The sequence below is a fragment of the Gavia stellata genome, chromosome 4, assembly GCF_030936135.1.
Source record: "Gavia stellata isolate bGavSte3 chromosome 4, bGavSte3.hap2, whole genome shotgun sequence".
Classification (NCBI taxonomy): Eukaryota; Metazoa; Chordata; class Aves; order Gaviiformes; family Gaviidae; genus Gavia; species Gavia stellata.
This window is the reverse complement of record NC_082597.1, coordinates 29622065-29642216: the sequence shown is the minus strand read 5'-3', so window position 1 is coordinate 29642216 and position 20152 is coordinate 29622065. Positions and strand designations below refer to the sequence as shown.

At 37.0% G+C, this 20152-nt stretch overlaps 1 protein-coding gene and 1 long non-coding RNA gene across 6 annotated transcripts in view; one reads left to right on the top strand and one right to left on the bottom strand.

Moving 5' to 3' along the window:
- Positions 1 to 7886, bottom strand: part of LOC132316899 (uncharacterized) — a 15605-nt gene extending 7719 nt beyond the window's left edge. Inside the window, exon 1 of the long non-coding RNA XR_009483953.1 lies at positions 7814 to 7886. This is a non-coding gene — a long non-coding RNA (uncharacterized LOC132316899). The remainder of the gene's footprint in view (positions 1 to 7813) is intronic.
- Positions 1 to 20152, top strand: part of FOXP2 (forkhead box P2) — a 444251-nt gene that overhangs the window by 252291 nt on the left and 171808 nt on the right. For 2 of the 5 annotated variants that reach the window (XM_059816370.1, XM_059816369.1), the window contains exon 2: positions 9253 to 9258. The exons of the other annotated variants lie outside the window; for them this stretch is intronic. In XM_059816370.1, the coding sequence (XP_059672353.1) occupies positions 9253 to 9258 (6 nt within the window). The remainder of the gene's footprint in view (positions 1 to 9252; positions 9259 to 20152) is intronic. 5 annotated transcript variants of the gene reach the window in all.

Below are 20152 nucleotides of genomic sequence, written 5' to 3'. Positions count from 1 at the left end.
AAAAGAAAGAATCCTGTAATTCAGATAAAAAGTCAGAAAATGTGTGTTTACAAATTATTCCTGACCATCATGTAGTGTTTACTAATTATTCCTGGTCATCGTGTAGAAGAGCTGTAGTGCATTTTTAAAGTTCCAACTTTTCTGCCTTTATTGTTTAAACTGGAATAAAATAGTGTTATTCAGAGCAGAATTATTATTGTAACTTAATTTTTAATAGCAATACCATAAAATGTTTTATTAAATACAGGCATTGTTACATAAAACCTATTTGATTAAAGTGATCAAAGATAAAAATTTAAAGTTTTATCCCAATTTGCCACTTTTAGGCCCAGTATCCAGAGTAGTCCTTAACGCACATTTCACTTTCTTGAGCTTTAAAGCTTTGATGCTCCTCATGCTTTTTTTTCCCTGTCTGAACCTGTGGTTCTTGTCTGTCTGATGTCTGGGACTCCTTTGCTACCTGTATTGAAGTTCCTGTAACTGTTCCACTTGGAGACCTCATGTCAGTGCCTGCACTGGTCAGTTTTGTTGACAGCCTCATGCCATGGGGAATAAAACAGAATGCCAAAAGCCGGGGATGAAGTAAGCAAGCAGCTGTCCCATTTATTAATCCTTCATTTGTTCTGTAGTCTTTAAAAGAAGAAACAATGCATTTACTTATGCAGCTGAAAAACAGGTAGAGTTGATAAGGTGGGAATGCAAGAGCACCAGAAAACTATATGAGTTACCAGATGAGTGACAGGAGCAGTTGGGGTTATTAAGAAAGATAAAAGCCATGTGAAGAACTGGAATTAGTCTATGGAAAAATAAAAATAAATAAATAAAACCAACCCTTGAAATACTCAGGAAGATGTGTAAGTGGGATGTAATGATGTACTTGTGCTACTTTGTTGTGAACATGAATGCAGACACGAGAGTATTCTGCATGCTTTGGTCGCCTAAAAGCTAAGAATAGGGTTGAGAAGTGTGTAGCATTTACTGCTGTTGTTTAAAGCTAGAGAAGACAAAGTTGTGAAGATAGTTTCTGAAGGGGTGAGGCTAAAGTACCCTTCTCTGGACCTGGTTCAGCATCTATTAACTTCAAAGTGGTTGTAAGTACATTCATAGATGTGAGAGTTACGGGAAGGGACTAAAAGTTCAGGGTCAAAGATGATAAAATAGACAATGAAGATAAATAGATAGAAGATAGAGCCGAAGGGAGATAAACGCTATAGTTATGTCTGAGGAGGCTCTCTTTGCCTGTGAGAAGCACTTCTGCCTTTCAGTCAGGTGAAAGAAAGATATAAATAACCTTAGCCAAAACAGAAACACTGGGTAGGAACATCAGAAGTGCCAAAAGATACAGGTTATTGAAAATAATTTGATTTATATGTAATCTTTGAGGACAGACTGAAGCTAAGGTGACCAAAAAGTACATTAAGGAAAGCTGGAGTATAGCTGAACTTGTGAAGCTCCATAGTGGGAAAGCTCATGGTAACGAGAAAGAAGAACCATCATATAGCTTGACTAGTGGAGCTCTTTTGAAGTTAAAGGCAACATAACATATAACACTGATACATCAATATAGTGGAAGTCCGTGAATAAGAGATGCAATATAATCAATGCACTGAAAGAAAATGAGGGAGATGATATTACAGGAAACAAAAATGTTCCCTAACCAAATACATGTGTATTTACAAATATATATGATTTTATCCAAAATACTAAATTGATTTTAGTGTGAATTTAGTTTGGTTAAGTGTAGCAAAGGAGAAGTAATTATTTTAAATTGATGGGTTTTATGTCAGAATGACAGCAGTCACAACTGGCAGCTATTTGGTACAAGAGCTATTTCTGTCTTATTTCATTTATTTATTTCCATAAATAATTGTTTCTATATGCATTATGAGTGCAATCAGTATGATTTGTTTTTTCTCTTTCTTTAGGGATCTCAGAACAGAAAGAAGCAGAACTTGTATATATGTAAATGTCTAACGAGGGCCCTGCTAAGTATGTAACTAGTTTTAGGAAGTATACTAGGTCACCAATTCTGCATAGTGGACATCAAACTAATCTACAAAGAAACAGTCAATTGTATTGAAAATTTAAAATAACCTGCAGTATGCCAGTCAGTAAAAGAAACAACTGCCCGGTACATCCTCTCCAACACAACTGTGCAAATATTTTAAGCTATCAGAAGACAATCTGAAGATCCTTTTAAAGATAAGTGTGATTTGTCGGAATTAGATTGGGCAGCTTCTCTTCGTAAGAGAATCTGAATGGGTGGATTTTATGTCTCTGAGTGTGCATATTGGGCTCAAAATTACTCTGTAGTCACTTTGCATTACTTTGTATAGAGGCTTTGCAGCCATGGGGCTGTTCAAGCCTCAACAGAACATGTATTTTTATATTGCGTGGTATGAAGTGTTTATATATTGTTATTTATAGTAATTCAAACTTGATGTTGGATTTAGAGATTAATTAGCAAAACTAACATGGCCTGTCTTTCAGGGATAGTAGTAATAGAGCATTGCCCAGAGTAGGCTGCTTCCAATAAGAGGCCATAGATGCTTCTAGCACTGACCTCTAAATTACTATTTGTTTTATTAATTTAAGGATTTATTTTAAATCTGTAAACTGATTATCTCTTCTTGTTCCCAGTGAATCCTTCCACCTGCTGGCTTTGGCTGTTTTTCCACAGGGTCTCCTTTCCCTTATTCTTTCTGCTGGCTTTGTGTCTGTCGTTGTTGGCTCAGTTTCTTTATCTATCCTCCACACTGTGCTCCCTTCACCTTTACCCTTTCTCGTCTGTCTCTCTTGGCCACACAAACTTCTGCTTCTGTGTATTTTTCTCTATCAAGCTTGATGCCTGTGCATACCGATCTTTTAGCCGCTTTTATTTAGCAAAGTATGTCTCTCTGTGGCTGTTGTAGTTTATATAGGAGATGTTTTGAGAAGTTGGATGTTTTGATCTCAGAATAGTATGTAATCGTGTACCAAATAACTTGGAAATGCAGTCTTAAGAGACAGAATTAGCACGCAGTCCCATCCCAACGAAGTTGTTTCCAACTTAATTCCAAAGATGCATCTAGCTAAGTTGTAGATAGTTAGCAAATGTTTTTTGTGAAGACCAAATGTTAGCACTGGAGTCTCTACTATTAAACGGTGCCTGAGAAATCCAGGGCTGGGAGGAATGATGGATTGCTACCCAAATTCAGGGAGCTTCAGCAGTGTAGGACAAGGACAAGATGGGAAATGGCCACAAGTTGTGTCAGGGGAAGCTCAGACTGGATATTAGGAAGGATTTATTTACTGAAAGGGTTTTAGGACACTGGAACAGGCTGCCCAGGAAGGTGGTTGAGTCACCATCCCTGGAGGTATTTAAAAGATGAGTGGATGAGGCACTTAGGGACATGGTTTAGTGGTGGACTTAGCAGGGTTAGGTTTACGGTTGTACGTGACGATCTTAAAGTTCTTTTCCAGCCTAAATGATTCTATGATTCTATGTCATCTTCCATGAAAATGGGTATGTGTCTGCTCAGAAAGAAAGACTGAGTAAGGTTGCAATAACAATACTAAGTGATTTTCAGCAAGAACTTCAACATGAAAACTCTGGAAATAGATTGAGCCAAGGAAGAAATTAACTTTAAGCCTTAAGGTTTAGGTTGTGATGTAAAGCCTGTCCTTACCCATGGGTTGCCTAGAAGGGGTGGAGTCTTAGTCAAATGAAGAGAAGTAACTTCCTTGAGAAGCTGGTTTGTCTGAGCTGACTTTAAACTAGCTTGTGTGTGTGCTGTTAGTGTTGTATCTGCAGTGTTGTAGAGCACAGTAGAGTCTCAACTGCCTGAATATTTACCCAAATTCTTTGACTTCTGTGGTTTGCCCTGAGCTATGTCTGTCATAACCGGCAGTACCCACTAGCCTAGGTGCAATTTAGCTCATGTACTTATGTCTGCTTGTGCTGCAGTCACAGCAATGGGTGCGATGTAGATGTGTTCCCTTATCTGGGAAGGTTATAGTTACTGATTTCTTCTGTGTTGTATTTTGGTGTGCAATTCCCTATATTATGCACCTTATCATCATTGTTCAAATCATTAGGTCTTTAGATGATACTGTAATATACAACATGTATATTGGAACATGTATATATGACATCTGTGCATACGAGTAGGACATAAGTATATGTAATTTTAGAATGTGCTACTTGTATAAATCAAAACCAAAACATTTAACCTAATTTATGTTTGTCAAGATACACAGAGTGATTCCAGGAGAATCCATACATTTTTCGTTTGTTGCTTTCTTTAGGCTGTATGATCTTTTTATAATACTTACATTCTTAAGGTTCATCAGTTGCCTTTCTCCAAACTGCAAGAATCTAACTGTGCTTCAAACTGTACTGCCAGTTTACACATTTAAAAGTAATTTGTCATCTCAGAGTACTCTTTCTTTGACATTCTTTTATTAAAATGAAAAGAGGAAGGAAAGATAGCTGCTCCCTGTATGTTGTATCTCCAGGTATCCTATAAATAATAAACCTAGTGTTTCATTTTGTTAATCCTTTTAACTGTATCCTAAAATAGAGAAAATGATAGCAAAGCTCTCCAGTAAGTAAGAGGGCTTTCCTTTCAGAAGAGAAACACAGTTTGAATGCAGTTGTTGTAATGCAGAGATCTAATATGTGAGTGTGTGTATTTGTCCTAAATCAGAACATCGCTGAGATCCTTCCAGATGTGGAGGACCTAACACATTAGGAAGCAAAAAGCCTTTGGAAGTAGGAACATATTTTCTGCCAGCCCCTTTCATAACTGAAAAACATGTCTAGCATCCTGAATGCATACTTGTTCACTTTCTGTGTTTTGACATGGCAGTAATCGTGTTAAGAAATTGTCATCACAGCCTGAAATGTAGAGCAGATCCTATGCAAGATTTGCTCCTCTTTACTTCTTTCATAGACTGGACTTTCAGGGGAGTGGCTGACAGTGCTTTAGAAGTGAGCATAGCTCCAGCTGAGGAGGTGAATATCATGTTCTTAATCTGTATCCCTGCAGTAACTGATGTGGAGTAAATGCATCATTAATATTAATTGTGTGAAGTTCATGTCTGAATTATTTCTCAGAAATCATGAAACAGTTGCTTTTGGGATTCGTAACATTTGGCAAACAGGTACAGTTGTGTCATTGTTTTTGAGAACACCAGTGAAGATGGTAGAATTTATCTAAATTATATGCAGTAATGCGATACACACAAAAATATTTTTGTCCTTTTAGAAATGTCTTTAACATTAGCTTTTAACCATTTGCAGTCTTAAATGTTTCTCAAAGTTTTTTTTTTTAAGATTATACATGAATTAGAAACATGCTACCATGCTCACAGATGTCTTTTCAAGTTTCAAAGACATAACAAACCCGGAAATGTTAAATGAAATCTGTCCTACAGAATATATTCTAAAGCATTGACTTAACACAGAAACCCAAGGAAAATGGGTAAGTTGATGCATTATTTTATTCCCTTCTACTTTGTATCAATCCTAAAAATTCACTCAAACATGATAGTTACTGAAAGGTGTGCTCTACATACCTGGTAAATATGAAAATTAAGAGGAAAGATGGCTATGTGAAATGTCCTTATGGGTTTCAATGGCCATCAATATTAATGTTTCTTAAAAATGTTTTAGTGGGTAAATGCATCACGAAAGTTAGAGATTTTAAATTATTTTCTCTAATTGATTTATAGAGAAAGAATAGGGTCCCTGTATTCAAAAGCAAAAGAGAAGGCAGCAGTGGCTTATTGGAAAGTACGAGGAGCTATGAATTGTACTGGGGGCTCAAGTAAGCAGAGACCAGAGAAGGAAGATGAATTGTGGAGTGGGAACTGAAAGTTAAGAAGCTCTGGATCCCCTGGGACGGAAGAAACTTGGGTTGGGAGCATCCACACTTGTAAGCAGAGCACGCTTTGTGGCCTGCAATGCATCTAGGGCAGTCCTTCCCACAGATGATGTTCTGTCTCCATTTAATTTCTTGCCTCTCTTCCACATTACTTGACATTCTCTCTCAAATGAATCTCCCCACCTCTTTACAGCTCCACCTGTCCTTCCCTCTTGAACACACTGTTTTCACAGCCCCAACTTCCCAATTCACAGCCTCGATGCCTGTTGTTGCTTGTCCTTTTTTTCTGGCCACCTCTGACCACCAGCACCTATCCTTGCCCACTGCAGTTGCTGGGCTCTTCGCACAAGGAGAAAGCACCTTGTTTTTTGGCATGGTATAGATACTGCACTTACCAAATTCTCTAGAAAAAATGCTGTGCTAACATGCCTGCCTTCCCTACTACTCTCAATGAAACAGAAGAGAGCAAGTAAGTGTATGAGGCTGAGAACAAAATTGTACTTGCTCAAGTTTAGTCATAAAGCCTACCCTAGACTGTCTTACTTTTAAAATCCGAGTCAATCAACATTAACAACATAAAATATAGATTAGGAAGCATATTCTGTGTGATTTCTGTTGTAGTAGAACTCTGAGAAATGCAAAATAAACAAAGCCAAATTTTATCAAGTCCGGAAAAGTATACCGAATGCAGAATTTTAATTTGTGTGTCATTTGAGCTGTATGATATAGATGACATTAAGTACTTCCATGAGAAAATGTGAACAATACTCTCAGATCTTAACAACTGCATCGTCCATTTTTTTAAGAGTCCAATTGTGAAATAACATTGTACAAAATGAAAGACAAATACCTTGGCACTATGGATTTGTTTTGCATTTGGCCAGTAATCTCTAAGATTAGAGTTGGGTAGATAATGTCAGCTAACACTAAATACTACAATTCATTTGTGACTGTGCCATACAGCAGAAACAGTAGGAGATGCGTAAGAGTAGAAACAAGAAAAACATAACTTTAACACAATAAATTTACATTGAAAGTGCTTTAGGGAGCAAGCCTACTTAATTGAAGAGGACATAAGCACATGTTTATCTGCTGTGTTTAATAGAGAATGTGTAACACCTTTCAAAAAATAAGCATATACTTAAAGAACTTAACTGACACAAAGGTAGTAACTTAACAGGAGTCATGAATAAAGCCTGTGTATTTCCAAAATACATAATTTAAGGATCCTATTTTACAGTCATAAAAAGTACAAGCTCATACTTAAGACAAACGTTATGTTTAACAGGTAGCATTGTTTCTCCAAATTTCCAAGCAATACAGTTAACATCTTTCAATTTTCTGCCCTCATCCTTTCATCCTTAATTATACAAATAGTTTATTTAAGGGCTACAAGACTTAGCAGTAAATAAGTAAACTCATTGGTAAGGTTTGTAAAGTATTGCACCATGTACCGTTTTCTGTGTTACAACACAGTAGAATGAGTTAAAACATCACCACTCAATGCCACAGCATTCTTTAAAGATGTAACCTTCAACATATTTTAGGCTTTAGATATCCAGACTTCAAGATGAGTTGGATCCAAAGTAGTATTACGGGAAAAAAATGTATACCTTTAAAATTCCAATTTAAGTTATTTACATTGGAATGGATTTCTTTTTCAGAATAGCCCAGCTTGAATTTAACATTTAAAGTATGAAAATACTTTTATACATCTAAAACTGCTGGAGCCTATTATGAGAATTTAGAATTTAGACCTGTTGGATCAGTGAATTCTTTTCAAATTTCAATGAAACAGAGGCTTCTGCTTTTTAATTGCTGTCAGAATCAAAGGAAGACATGCTAAATTTCTGAGTGTAGTCAATCTTTGTAAAAATGTTGCAGTGTCATCCATTTAAGTGTCTATCATTAGAACGTTTTTAATTAGAGTGAATACTAGTACTTACCTGGTTTTTATTGCAGAAATATGTTTCTGCTGCACAGGAACACGTTTCTGTTGTCCCTCAGTGGACATGCTAATTCAAGGCTGAAAAATCCAGTGGTAACTAATAGGGCAATGGAACTTGTTTTTCTTTTCCAGATTATTTCGCTGGCAGTCAAGTACCTAACTAATTTTAGAAACTGCAGGAGGATGTTTCTTTATGTGTCTGTATGTATCCTTAGCTACTATTGAAAATACGTCTCTGGTTACCAGAAACTATTGGCCAGTTTACTCACTAAAGTAAAATAGCCCTTGTATAATAAATGACTAAACTTTAGATACTTTAATAATCTAATACATACCAAACAGTTTTAAAATAGTATTTTGAATCTAATTGTAATTTCCATCTCAATGCAGTGTAGCAAGATAAAAAATAAAGCAATATTATTTTCTAAATAGGAAATATATCCAACTTAATTAAATGTAAAAAAAATTAAGGAATTTAAATGTGCATTTCATAATAGGAAAAAGAAACAACTAGTTTAACGTAAGAGTTCATGTTTTATTGAGCAGCAGTGTAGCCTAATGGTTCAATGAATCGGTGACAAAGAACAACTGCTTAGGCAAATACAAAACAAAGTTAAAAATCTGCTATTTAAATCAAGGGTTCCTGCATACTGGTTTAAATTGTCATTAACACTGGTGATTTAAACAATTTGATTTAAATCAATCCATACTGTTAAATGGCCTAATAAGAGAAAAATATAAAATGCGTAGGCAAGGGACCAGAACAACTCTCAGAGCTTCCTCCCCGCTGCCCGCCGCTTTTGATTTAAAAGTACGTTATCTTCACCTGACACAAATATATTATGATAAACAAAAGTTGACTCTCCCCTCCACATTTTTCAGTGCATATGATACACTAAGTATTTGTTTAGGGATTTTAAAAAAACAGAGAGTGGGTTGGACAGATAACACACTGATCTGGAGAGCTGCTTTAACTTACCCTCAGAAATGTGGGTTAGTTTACCTCATGGTGGAATTGAAAAGGTCCCTTTATATTTGCTCTGTTATTTTGGTGTGACAAATGACAGTCTTCGTTTCTGAGGTTTATTTGGTGTCCGGGTCATTAAACACTGAAAAGTGAGCTTTCAGGTATTTCTAAGGGCAACTCTTAGCGAGATATTTCTGAAGGCCACGGGCACCTTGAGGAGCCAGCCCGCCCCCCCCCGGCTCACTCCCTAGCCATCAGAGGGAAGTAGACTTCCATGGTCTTGCACTCAGCTGGGAAGATGGAGCATATTGTGCTCCTTTGGTTGGCTGCAGAGCCAACAGATCTCAAGTGGTTTCTTTTTTGCAGAAAGAGTGGTCAGCCTGAAGCTGTAGGAGATGAGCACATGGCTCCTGCAATGATCCCCTGTGGTGGGAGTCCCTCCAGCTACTGAACGTGGGGAAGGTGAGGAGCAGCGAGTTGCCCTGGCATGTCCCACCAGCCTGTCTCGCTGTACTTGCTCAGCTACAGAGCAAGGACAGACGGACTTGGAAGGAAGCAGCTGCAAGGTGGGAGAGGCTGGCCAGGGCTGAGAGGATGGAGCAGGTTTGGGTGGTGAGCAGCAGACCAGGAAGAGGGGAAGGATATAGGGGAGTGGAAAGAGAAAGGGAAGATGTGAGGCTAGATCATGTTTTCTTAAGTGCTTTTTCATTATTGCAGTCTTGCAGTATTCCCTGCATCCTCCCAGTGGTAACTTCTTTTTCTGATAAAAATATACTCAATTTATTAAGAAATAGACATTATGCTAATAATGCATTTGCACAAATACATTTAATGTGATATACTTGCAAAAGTATTTACAGTCACAGTATATATGTGACAGTGAATTAAGTATATTTTTTAAATTGCCATTCTTCAGCACTGTACACTTTATTGCTGTGGTTCTTGTCCTGCTTGAGGTTAATGCTTCTGTGGTAGAAGCTGTAAACATTGTCATAGGAGCTGTGCAAATCGGTGTAAAACTTCCTGTCGTGCAACCATGACACAGTAATGGTTCTCAGAAGTATGATCTCTCATAATTTGAACAACCTGTAGTGATTTGGATGTAGAATCCTCTCAGGGCTGAGATGGGATAGCGCCGTATGAGTTGGTTATCCTCCTTCCTTCCCGTGTAGAGTTGTCAGATGCTCAGTTGGAATCATTCATAGACACAAAACACTCTACAGCAACAGACCTGAGGTGGTAAAATTCAGACTGAAATGACAGTCTAGAAAGGCATATGTTATTAACATGCTGATTCATACCAAAAGACTCCAATATTTTATATACTGTGGGTAAAATCTTATCCCTGTTCAATATATGAGGCCTAGACAAAAAAAAAGTTTACAATACTAAAAAGGCAAACAAAGAAAATCCTTCATGTTTCAAGTATTTAAATAACTATGGATTGGTAGATAATTTGTTTATTACATATTTTGATTTTACAGGGATTGTACAGTCTTAGATAAATACTGGAAAATCCTTCCATTACTGATGCTTTCCAGTACCTATGCTGTCCCACCTTATGGAAATCACAGAGATCAATTAAAAGGCAGTTTTAGCTACCTGTGCATATCAAATTTATAGAAGAGTTTCTCATCAGATTAAAATTAAGGTAACGTTTCTACTCGGAAGCTGCTCAAAAAAAGAGGTGAATTTTAATACAATAGCTCTGCGATCTGTAAGAACTTGTAATAACGAGCCAAAATTAAAACATATAGAAAGGGGGAAATGGGTTAAAATGAATAGCTGTACTGCACTATACTGCATCTGATTTCACCTGTTTTAGCTCAAACACTATTACAGGGTTTTTTTTAAAAAATGTTTTTATTAATCTCTGAAAATGACAGGTGTCAAGAGCCTTTTGTGATACACATACAAAAAACTTGCGGTCAAGAGGTCACATCACTGCAATGTATTAGGCAGTAGCCTTCTCTCTTGTGGAATTTTCCTTGTTTGAAGTGTTTCCAGTGAAAGATGCTTGCTGTAATGCACATCAGTAAAATGATCTATTTGGGAACAACTTTACATGGTAAAGGAAGCTATGAGAATACTTCGGTATTGTGTATGTCTTCTTTCTTAACAATTGCATGTTCTGAACTCTCTGGGATGCTATAAAGCACACAAAGGATATATGGCTTACAAGAACATATGTGTTTGGGGATTGAATTTTATAAATACTATTCTCGTTATGAAAACAATTTTTTGCCTTTTTTTTTTTCTTTATCCTCTTTAAAGAGAGTTCTGATGCCCTGAATATGAAGCCATGTATTTCACTAAGCTGTCTTTCAGTATTTTCTTTGTATTTTCTTCACTGGCTATGAGCACCACAACTCATAAGAAAATAAATGCAGTATGCAAAATAAGCTGTTTACACACACAGATAGAAAACAAAAATGAAATGGTTTGAAAACTTGCTTTGGTGTGCCTAAAGTAAAGGCAGTTGTTATTTTAAGGCAGCCATGTAGGAGGCCGGTTTCAGAGGCTCTCCTTGAGCAATGTGAGCCGAATGGACAAATCCTTACAGCTTCCTTTTGTCTTTGGGCACATCAAAGCTTGGGCATATACCTGCCTGGGCAGGTATTTTCAGTCCAGATGTGTAATACGCTACATAATCATTAGGAAAAAAACCCAAAAACAATAGTGGTGAAGACTTTGAACATTTATGTAAAGTTCAGGTCTTTTTTCGACACACCAATCTCTAAGGCGGTTTGGCCCAGAACCTTGTGAAATAGTTGTATGATCCCTCTAGAGATGGTTTATTTTCCATTTTTATTCAATTGTTTTGGGTAGGTGTGGAGAAGGCAGGTTAGTGACAAAATTACAAAGATACGTTATAAACCAGCTTTGAGATACCCACATCAAAGTAGGGTCTCTAATTAGGGATTTAGGAAAGCTGGATTATAAAAATGGGAGACGGTCAATTGTTCTTCAAGTGCCCTGAGGGGAGGAGGAGGTGCTCACTCAGCTCTTCTGTGCCCTAGCATCATGCATGGGAAGGACTGGGAGACTCAAGGGGTGTATGCTTTTAAAAAGTGAAGTGAGATGAGGAGCGGGTTTTTTTCTGTCTCTGGCAGAAGCAGGTTTATTGTGTTCCTCTGGATCAGGATGAAGAGCAGTACTGTTTACATCACGTGGCCTTTGATGCAGGAAAGTTCTGCAAGATTTACATTGCAAATTGGTAGGAAATGGTATTTTGATTTTTAAAATAATGTTCTTAATTTCCTTTTGCTTATGGCTGTGCTTGTGCAGCATGTTTACATGTGTAGGCAATTGAGGATTTCAAAATAATTGTCCTGCTAGTCTTTACTGAATTGAGAGAAAGAAATGGAGGAGACAAGAGGACTCCAGGACGGAATATTATGATCGTTACCAGGGCTGAAGACTTGGGCAAAAGATACAATTTTTTGTTTAAAAGTCTTTAAAAACATGGTAATTTTGTATGAGACTCGTAGAACATTGCAGAGGCAGGATCGGCTACTGCATCTACAGGAGGAACAAGAGGAATGCAGAGAAGATAGGGAATGGTAGTTACAGCAAATATGGAAAGAATGGAAGAAAGGTTATTGAGAATAATGAAATGTAGAGTAATCTATATCCATAACAAACTTTATAAACAGTTTTTTTTAAAAAAATACTCAGTATTAAGCTTCCAGTCCATGATTTACTGATAGCTCTGTTTTCAGTAGTTAGAGCAACAAAGACTAATGACAAATATGAAAAGGAAAAATGGCAAACGATATCTAGGAAAGAACAGTTTAGGAATTGCACTGTGTTTCTGATTGCTGTATAAAGCCTGTTCCTCACTGTTATCTCATTTTATGGTATTGCCCTGAATGCACAAAACGTTAGATGTCAAGATCATAGCAGTGAAATAGAGATGTTATGAACTTCTATTCCTAGTTAAACAGTCTATCTCTAGCAGTCTGCTGAAAATTGTCATTTTGATGCATTTTTATGTATGGTGATCTGTAGGGGGAAAACTAGAGGGCTAGCTGTTATAGCTAGGGTGGGATGGGAATGAAAATTAGAGTTTAGCTTTGTGTTTTGTGAGGATGAACAATTTGGAGAATAGGTCAATTTTGAAATTCAAGTGTAATATCTTTGCCAACATTAAATTTGTGATCACCATTCTGGTAGCTGCAACAGGAAAAGGAGAGACCAAACACAGAAATTATAGTTGCATTTTTTTTTGCTTTAACTATTTTTAAACAGCAGAATATCAGAACCCATGTGGAACAAGATAGAAAAAAACAATCCATAAGAACTGACTTTGGGAGTTGCTAAAGGAGAGGCAATGCAGAAGGAAGGACAAAAGAATACACAGAGACAAAAAGGGATAAGCAGAAACAGAAGGAAAGAGAGCTTGCAGAAGACAGAATTAGAGTTTATCTTAGAAATGATAACATTTTCCCAATCTGTGACTGACTAAATGTGACAGTTTGGTACTGAACAACTGATGAGCAACAACTGCAAATGTAGTTAATACATAAATACAGAATTCTAGCTTCAGTCATTCTGAAAACTTCCCTCTGACATCATTTGCTGTGATACTAGATTGATGGACATGTCTTGTACTAATTTTGTACTCCAGCCTTCAGACCTTTGGTCTGTCAACCTAACAGTCTGCACACAGCTTCTACTGTCAATGGCATTGAATAGTTAAGGCCAAAGTTCTTCCATTTTACCACATCCTGGAAACGTATTTCATTATTTTTTATAAATAATGAAGATTATCCTGGAAACTTAGGTTCATAGTCATGATTCACTTAGTAGCTGTATGTCTTCCATGCATAAATAAAAGTTTAGAGAATTATAATGCAGTATACATAGGAAGGCAATAACGTAAATAATGGTAGTGCTTTGGCATGTAACTAAAATAAGTAAGAAGTGATTGAGACTTATTTTCTCAAATGTTGGATGTAGAGCTTCTTGACAGTATTGGATGTGGTAGACTAGGAAGCTGAAATAATCTTATCTAAGGTAGACAAATAAAAGCCTGAAGAAGTGCATTAAGTAAAATTTCTCTTCCAAAATATTGAAAGCTCTCAAAACCCAAGGTTCCCTAGAAGGTGAAGTGTTCAGTACTTCTGAGGACAGCACCCTAGGTCATTAACGTAAGATGGATGAACGTGCAGCTTTCTTAAAAGCTTGTTGAGGCATTAGTGACATCTGAGTAGTTTTTGGTTCCTGTCCCAACTGTGCTATAATAGTTTTCAGTAACTTTTATGTTCATTCATTAGTTTGGATCTTTCATGATGTGTTCCTCCATTTTACAGAAAGTAGGAGACTGTTACTGTTTACAAACCTATTTATTCTGAAAATTTATTTACTGTAGAAGTTGAACATGTGCGTTGAATCAAGATTTTTAAATCACAACACTCTTGAGTGTTTATTTTTTTAATAGTAATTTTCTGAAGCCTTACAAAACAGTGGTGAATTAATTTCCCTTAAGTGCCTTATGTAAGAAAAAAAAAGAGCAGGCAGGTAGGTCCAGTCTGGTGTAATTAAAGTACGTTAAAGACCACAAAACTGGAAGAAAATCTAATAATATGACTCAAAAAAAAAAAAAAAAGGACAGAGCTAATACCTTCTTATGTTTCTTTTTTTTTCAATTTAAGTAATGAGTGTTCTAATTTTATCATAGTCTAAGGTAGTCATTTTTTCATGGATAAATATTCCCAAATTTTCATAAGCGGACTACTTGGTTTGGCAGCACTGTTTATTGTTTTACCAATGTTTTTCATTCACAAATATCAGTGACTCAAGCAGCCAGTGACAAAGTTGAAATGAAGCATGTTGCCCAATTTTAGAAAAAATATCCCTGCCTGAGAACAGCACCCAGTTTATTCTTAGATTAAAGTTATCTTAAAATCCTTAGAAGGATGACTTCATACTTTTTTTTAATACTATGTCTAAAAGAAAAACAAGTAAGATGATTGGCATATTTTATAGTCTTCCTTAGTGCCATTCTCACTCAATATGAATACTGGAACATTTTGTGTTACAGATTTCCTTTCAAAGTAAAATGAACATTTCTGCTTATTAACAGAATTGGAGGATTTTTTAATAGTTGTGTAATATCCCCTAAAAAAAATCAGTACAGTCTAGTTGCTACAGCCAATACATATATTCCCTTAGGCATTGCAAACCAAGTATTTAGCATTGCATTGTGATTCAAAGAAACAATGCTGTAGGAGAGAAGGAGTAGAACAGAAAAGGTAATTTACAACAAGTCAGCAGCATAATATTTTTATAGTGCTGTGTTCATCTGCATGGTCCCAGACCTTCTTGATTGTTGATGAGATAAATTGGTATCTGCTCAATCTTCTCCTCCTGGCATCCAGTTCTGTGTTACCAGGGGCTTCATTTTGTTGGGGCAATCTGTGGCTATTTCGGCAGGAAAGATTTATGCCTTATTTTTGCTGCTTGGGTGATGTGAATCAATTGTATTCAGGGATGAATACAGACCATTGATTTTAGAGGGCTTTGTATCTGCTCAGCACTTTTTAACAGTCTCTTATTTGGATGTCTTAGGTTTAGGCACCTAAGTTTGAAAACTGTGTCCTAGATGCATTTGCAGAAAGATGAAAGGGCTTGATTGTATTGGTTTTTAGTTAAAGCAAGACAATGATGATTCATTGCTGAGCTGTTATATCCAGGCAAAACAGGCAAAGTGATTCTCATTACTTAAGCATAACTGCAGTACAGGATCCCAGGAAACTATAGCCTGTGCTCTTATCAAAAGACTGACTACATTTTGTCAAAATTTCACTAAGGAAAACTGAACGCTGTCTTAAGAGTAGCACTGTTTTTTTTAATTTGGCATTGAAACATGATCTATGCTTGGCAATCAGTTTCAGGTTCCCCTTTATTTAACTGGCCATAATTCCTACATAAAGGAGAACTTTTTCTGGGGTTATGATAATTCAAAAGTGATACAGAAACTCCAATGGCTAATTATTTTTTTTTTATCATGGTGCCCTGTGGCTCATTGTAGGCAAGACTGGAAACAAGTTTGTTTTGCTTTTATTTATAAAGAAGTTATTATATCATTCATGATAATTTATTCCATTAAATTACATAACCCTTTCGTGTAAGACTTGATTCACAAAAGCAGGTTAAGGTGGAGCTGGGATTAGATTTCAGAAGTCAACGTAGTTTGTAGGTCAGTCTGCCTCTGGTAGCAAAACTTAATCAGCGTGTCATCCTGAGATATATGGACATGGTTTTTCTTTGTCCAAGTTCAGGTATGATTCCTGACTTGCTTACTATGCTGATCTGAATTTGATTTACACACCTAGGGCTTAAATGTTGAAAGCATCAATGCTAGGTGTGTTCATATTCCATGAATGTATCACAGTAAACCTAAATTAAATAAGCTCTTCAGAGAAAAAGGTCATGCCAAGAAACTTCATCAAATGTGTATTTGTACAAAAAAATGCATGTGTATTTATCCCAGACTATAGTAGTTGCATCACTATAAATTTCTGAATGAATGTCTTTGAAAAGCAGACGTGTTGAAATCCTGTAATTAAAATCCTGTTGTGTTTCTAAATGAACAGTTTTCCAGAGAAATAAATAACACAAGTTAAGCTTGACGTCATAGTTTTCCTTCCAAATATTTCTCATTTTCAGAAGTCTGTATGCTGAGTCTGTGAAATTTTTGTGACTTGTACAGAAGTATCGGGTTGGCTTGATTCAATCTGTTGGTTCGTAGCAGTTCTCAAGCAGTGACCAGAAACATTAAGCTATGTGCTGTAAGCATTCTGTAAGTCTTGGCAGTTTGTAAGAAGGTGGTAATAACAAATGCCTATGATGCAGGCCACATGGTAATCTTTTCAAAGTAAATCCAAATAAGCAGAATAAAAATCCTAAGTAAAAAGCACGCCTATTAAGAATCTGTTGCAGATGTCCTGTGACAAAGGCAGACTTCGAGTGCGTTCCATTAGTACCCTAAATGTATTGTTACAATAAAAGCAATTTTATATGGCGAAGCTAGCCTTGTAGCATTTGACTACCATTCTGAATTACATAACTTGTGGTATTTTTCTATTTAACTACAGATATTTTACTTAAGTGCTTTATTATGTATTTAAAGAAATATTCTATAGTTCTTTGTTTATAAGGTTGAAAAATTAAATAATTTCTTTGCTTAAAATAGCTATTTTAAATTTATCTCTCTTTGTGAGATAGTTACAAGCATTAATTTCTTTAAATTTATGGTTTCTACCACCTGTTTGAGTGTTAAATGTCTGTGTACGCCAGTTTTAAATTTATTAGCTTAAGTGAGAGTAATTCTTTGGAAATTTCAGTGTTTTTTGCTTCATTTATGTTAAATAGTTGTCATTGGCCAGATAAATCACTTGATATTGCTAATAGCCTTGAATATAGAGAAGAAAATGTGCAAAGTGGCACTTATTAATTAAAGATCATGAACCAGATGATTATAAGAAGGTTCTACTCAGCTGCTTAAATAAGACAAATGCAATGCATTAATACTAAGAAAGCTACTGTCCCATTATATTGTAAGTCTGATGTACACACAGAAGCAAGGTGTTTCATATTAAGACTATTTTATTTCTCCATCGTTATGACTGTATAATGTAGCTAAAGGAATCATAAGACTTTATGTTTGTGAGATGCACAGAATATAATTTAATCTCAATTTACAATTGTTTCACTTGGGTTCCAACCAAGTTCACAGGAAGAAGGGATTGAGGCTGCCATACGTATGATTTTTAGTATGCTGTGTTCTACTAAATGCTATAGGTGTAACTTTAGAAAACCTTGGGAGGTGGACAACTCTTATAAATCTAACTAATTTTAATATGTACTTCAAAATAGACTAAATTATTATGTGAAATATACGTTGTGTGTACACGATTATGTCATTTCAGTTTATGTGTGGGGCTCTTTGATCTGGTTATTACATTGCCGTTACTGATACAAGGAGAACCTTCCACTGAATAGTTATTAAATATTGAAATGTTCTGAAGATATTGGGTGAAATTAAATATTTAATTTTGCATAATATCTTCACAGAAACGTTTCAGCTGTTTTATATTTTGAGAAGATACTAAAATGTAAGATCTCAATATTGGATGAACTAATAGCTTGACAAATTTCATAAATGCTATTTAAGGCATATACAATTCTCTATACTTTGCTGTATGAATATAAAACTAAAAGACTGGAAGTGATTTCTGTGGTCATGGAGTTCAGTCATCTCCTTTTAAAAGGAAATATCAGAAATTTATCAAACTCCACGTAAGTTTATCCAGCTCCAGATGCATGCATGCACACCGAGTTTGGATTCTTACAGCTAACAAAACTTGCAAAGAGAACAGGAAACTAAATGGGGAGAGAGATAAGAGGTAAACAATGTATTAGAAAATTAATTAAGAAGTTCTTATAACCAATCTGAGTAATTTATACCAGGGAAAAAAAAACAAAAACAACACACCAAAAAAAATGAAACACCAAACAAAAAAATCCCGAACAACCACAACAAGATTGTACACAAGATCCTCACTTCATTACCTTCAGTTAGATTTTTGCCCTGGACTTCAGTGAAGCCCGAATTTCACCCTGTGTTCTCCCTCCTAGCAGATGAGCCTCAGTAACAACCGATATTAAAGTAGTCTAAGATAGCTCTCTTGTTTTCTATAAATCAAAGATGTTCGCATAAACAATTACCAATTTGTGGCAGACTGCCAAGTGTATATTTCTTACAGTAACCACCAGTGATCATCATGGGTATTGTCATGCTTTTCCCTCTTGGAATCCACGTTCCAGAATAATTATGCTAACAACTTATTCACAGTTTGTTAAATCATACTTGATTCAGGGAAATATTTAGGCAAAACAGGGTGCCTCCAACATACTTCATGAACACAGCAGACAACTAGAAGTCTTCAGTGCTGCGGTAGCAGATTTATTCACAGAATCACAGAATCACTAAGGTTGGAAAGAACCTGTAAGATCATCAAGTCCAACCATCAACCCAACACCACCATGCCCACTAAACCATGTCCCACGATGCCACGTCCACACGTTCCTTGAACACCTCCAGTGAGGGTGACTCCACCACTTACCTGGGCAGCCTGTTCCAGTGTTTCACCACTCTCTCAGTAAATGAATTTTTCTTAATATCCAGCCTAAACCTGCCCTGGCGCAACTTGAGGCCATTTCCTCTTGTCGTATCACTAGTCACTTGGGAAAAGAGACCAACACCCACCTCTCTGCAACCACCTTTCAGGTAATTGTAGAGAGCGATAAATTCTCCCCTCAGCATCCTCTTCTCCAGGCTGAACAACCCCAGTTCCCTCAGCCACTCCTCATAAGACTTGTGCTCCAGACCCCTCACCAGCTTCGTTGCCCTTCTCTGGACATACTCCAGCACCTCAATGCCCTTCTTGTAGTGAGGGGCCCAAAACTGAACACAGGATTCGAGGTGCGGCCTTACATGTGCCCAATACAGGGGCACGATCACATCCCTAGTCCTGCTGGCCACGCTATTTCTGATACAGGCCAGGATGCCGTTGGCCTTCTTGGCCACCTGGGCACACTGCTGGCTCATCTTCAGCCGGCTGTCAACCAACACCCCCAAGTCCTTTTCCACCGGACAGCTTTCCAGCCACTCGTCCCCAAGCCTGTAGCGTTGCATGGGGTTGTTGTGACCCAAGTGCAAGACCTAGCACTTTGCCTTGTTGAACTTCATCCAATTGGCCTTGGGCCATCGATCCAGCCTGTCCAGATCCCTCTGCAGAGCCTTCTTTCCCTTGAGCAGATCAACACAACTGCCCAACTTGGTGTTGTCTGCAAACTTGCTGAGGGAGTACTCGATCCCCTCATCCAGATCATTGATAAATATATTAAACAAGACCGGTCCCAAAACTGAGCCCTGGGGGACTCCACCTGTGACCGGCCACCAACTGGATTTGACTCCATTCACCACAACTCTCTGGGCTCGGCCATCCAGCCAGGTTTTTACCCAGTGAAGAGTGCACCTGTCTAAGCTACGATTCAACTTGATTTGGGAAAATGGCTTGGGTTAAAGGCTGTCTGTGCTTGAGCCCTCATTAAAACCATTGGAAATGGTACATTGACTCAATGAAAAGATGGGGAAAATATTTTTAGCTTCTTTGCCTTTAATAGCTTTATAATCTTTCTCTTCTCCATTTCACTATTATGGATCCATTGATTTTGGTGGGACTTTGGTAATGGTATCACAAATGAGTGGCAGCCACTTGAATTGGTTACTATGTGATATTAATGAACAGTATGATATCAATGTTCTGTTTGATACCTCAGTTAGGATTTCAGATTGGA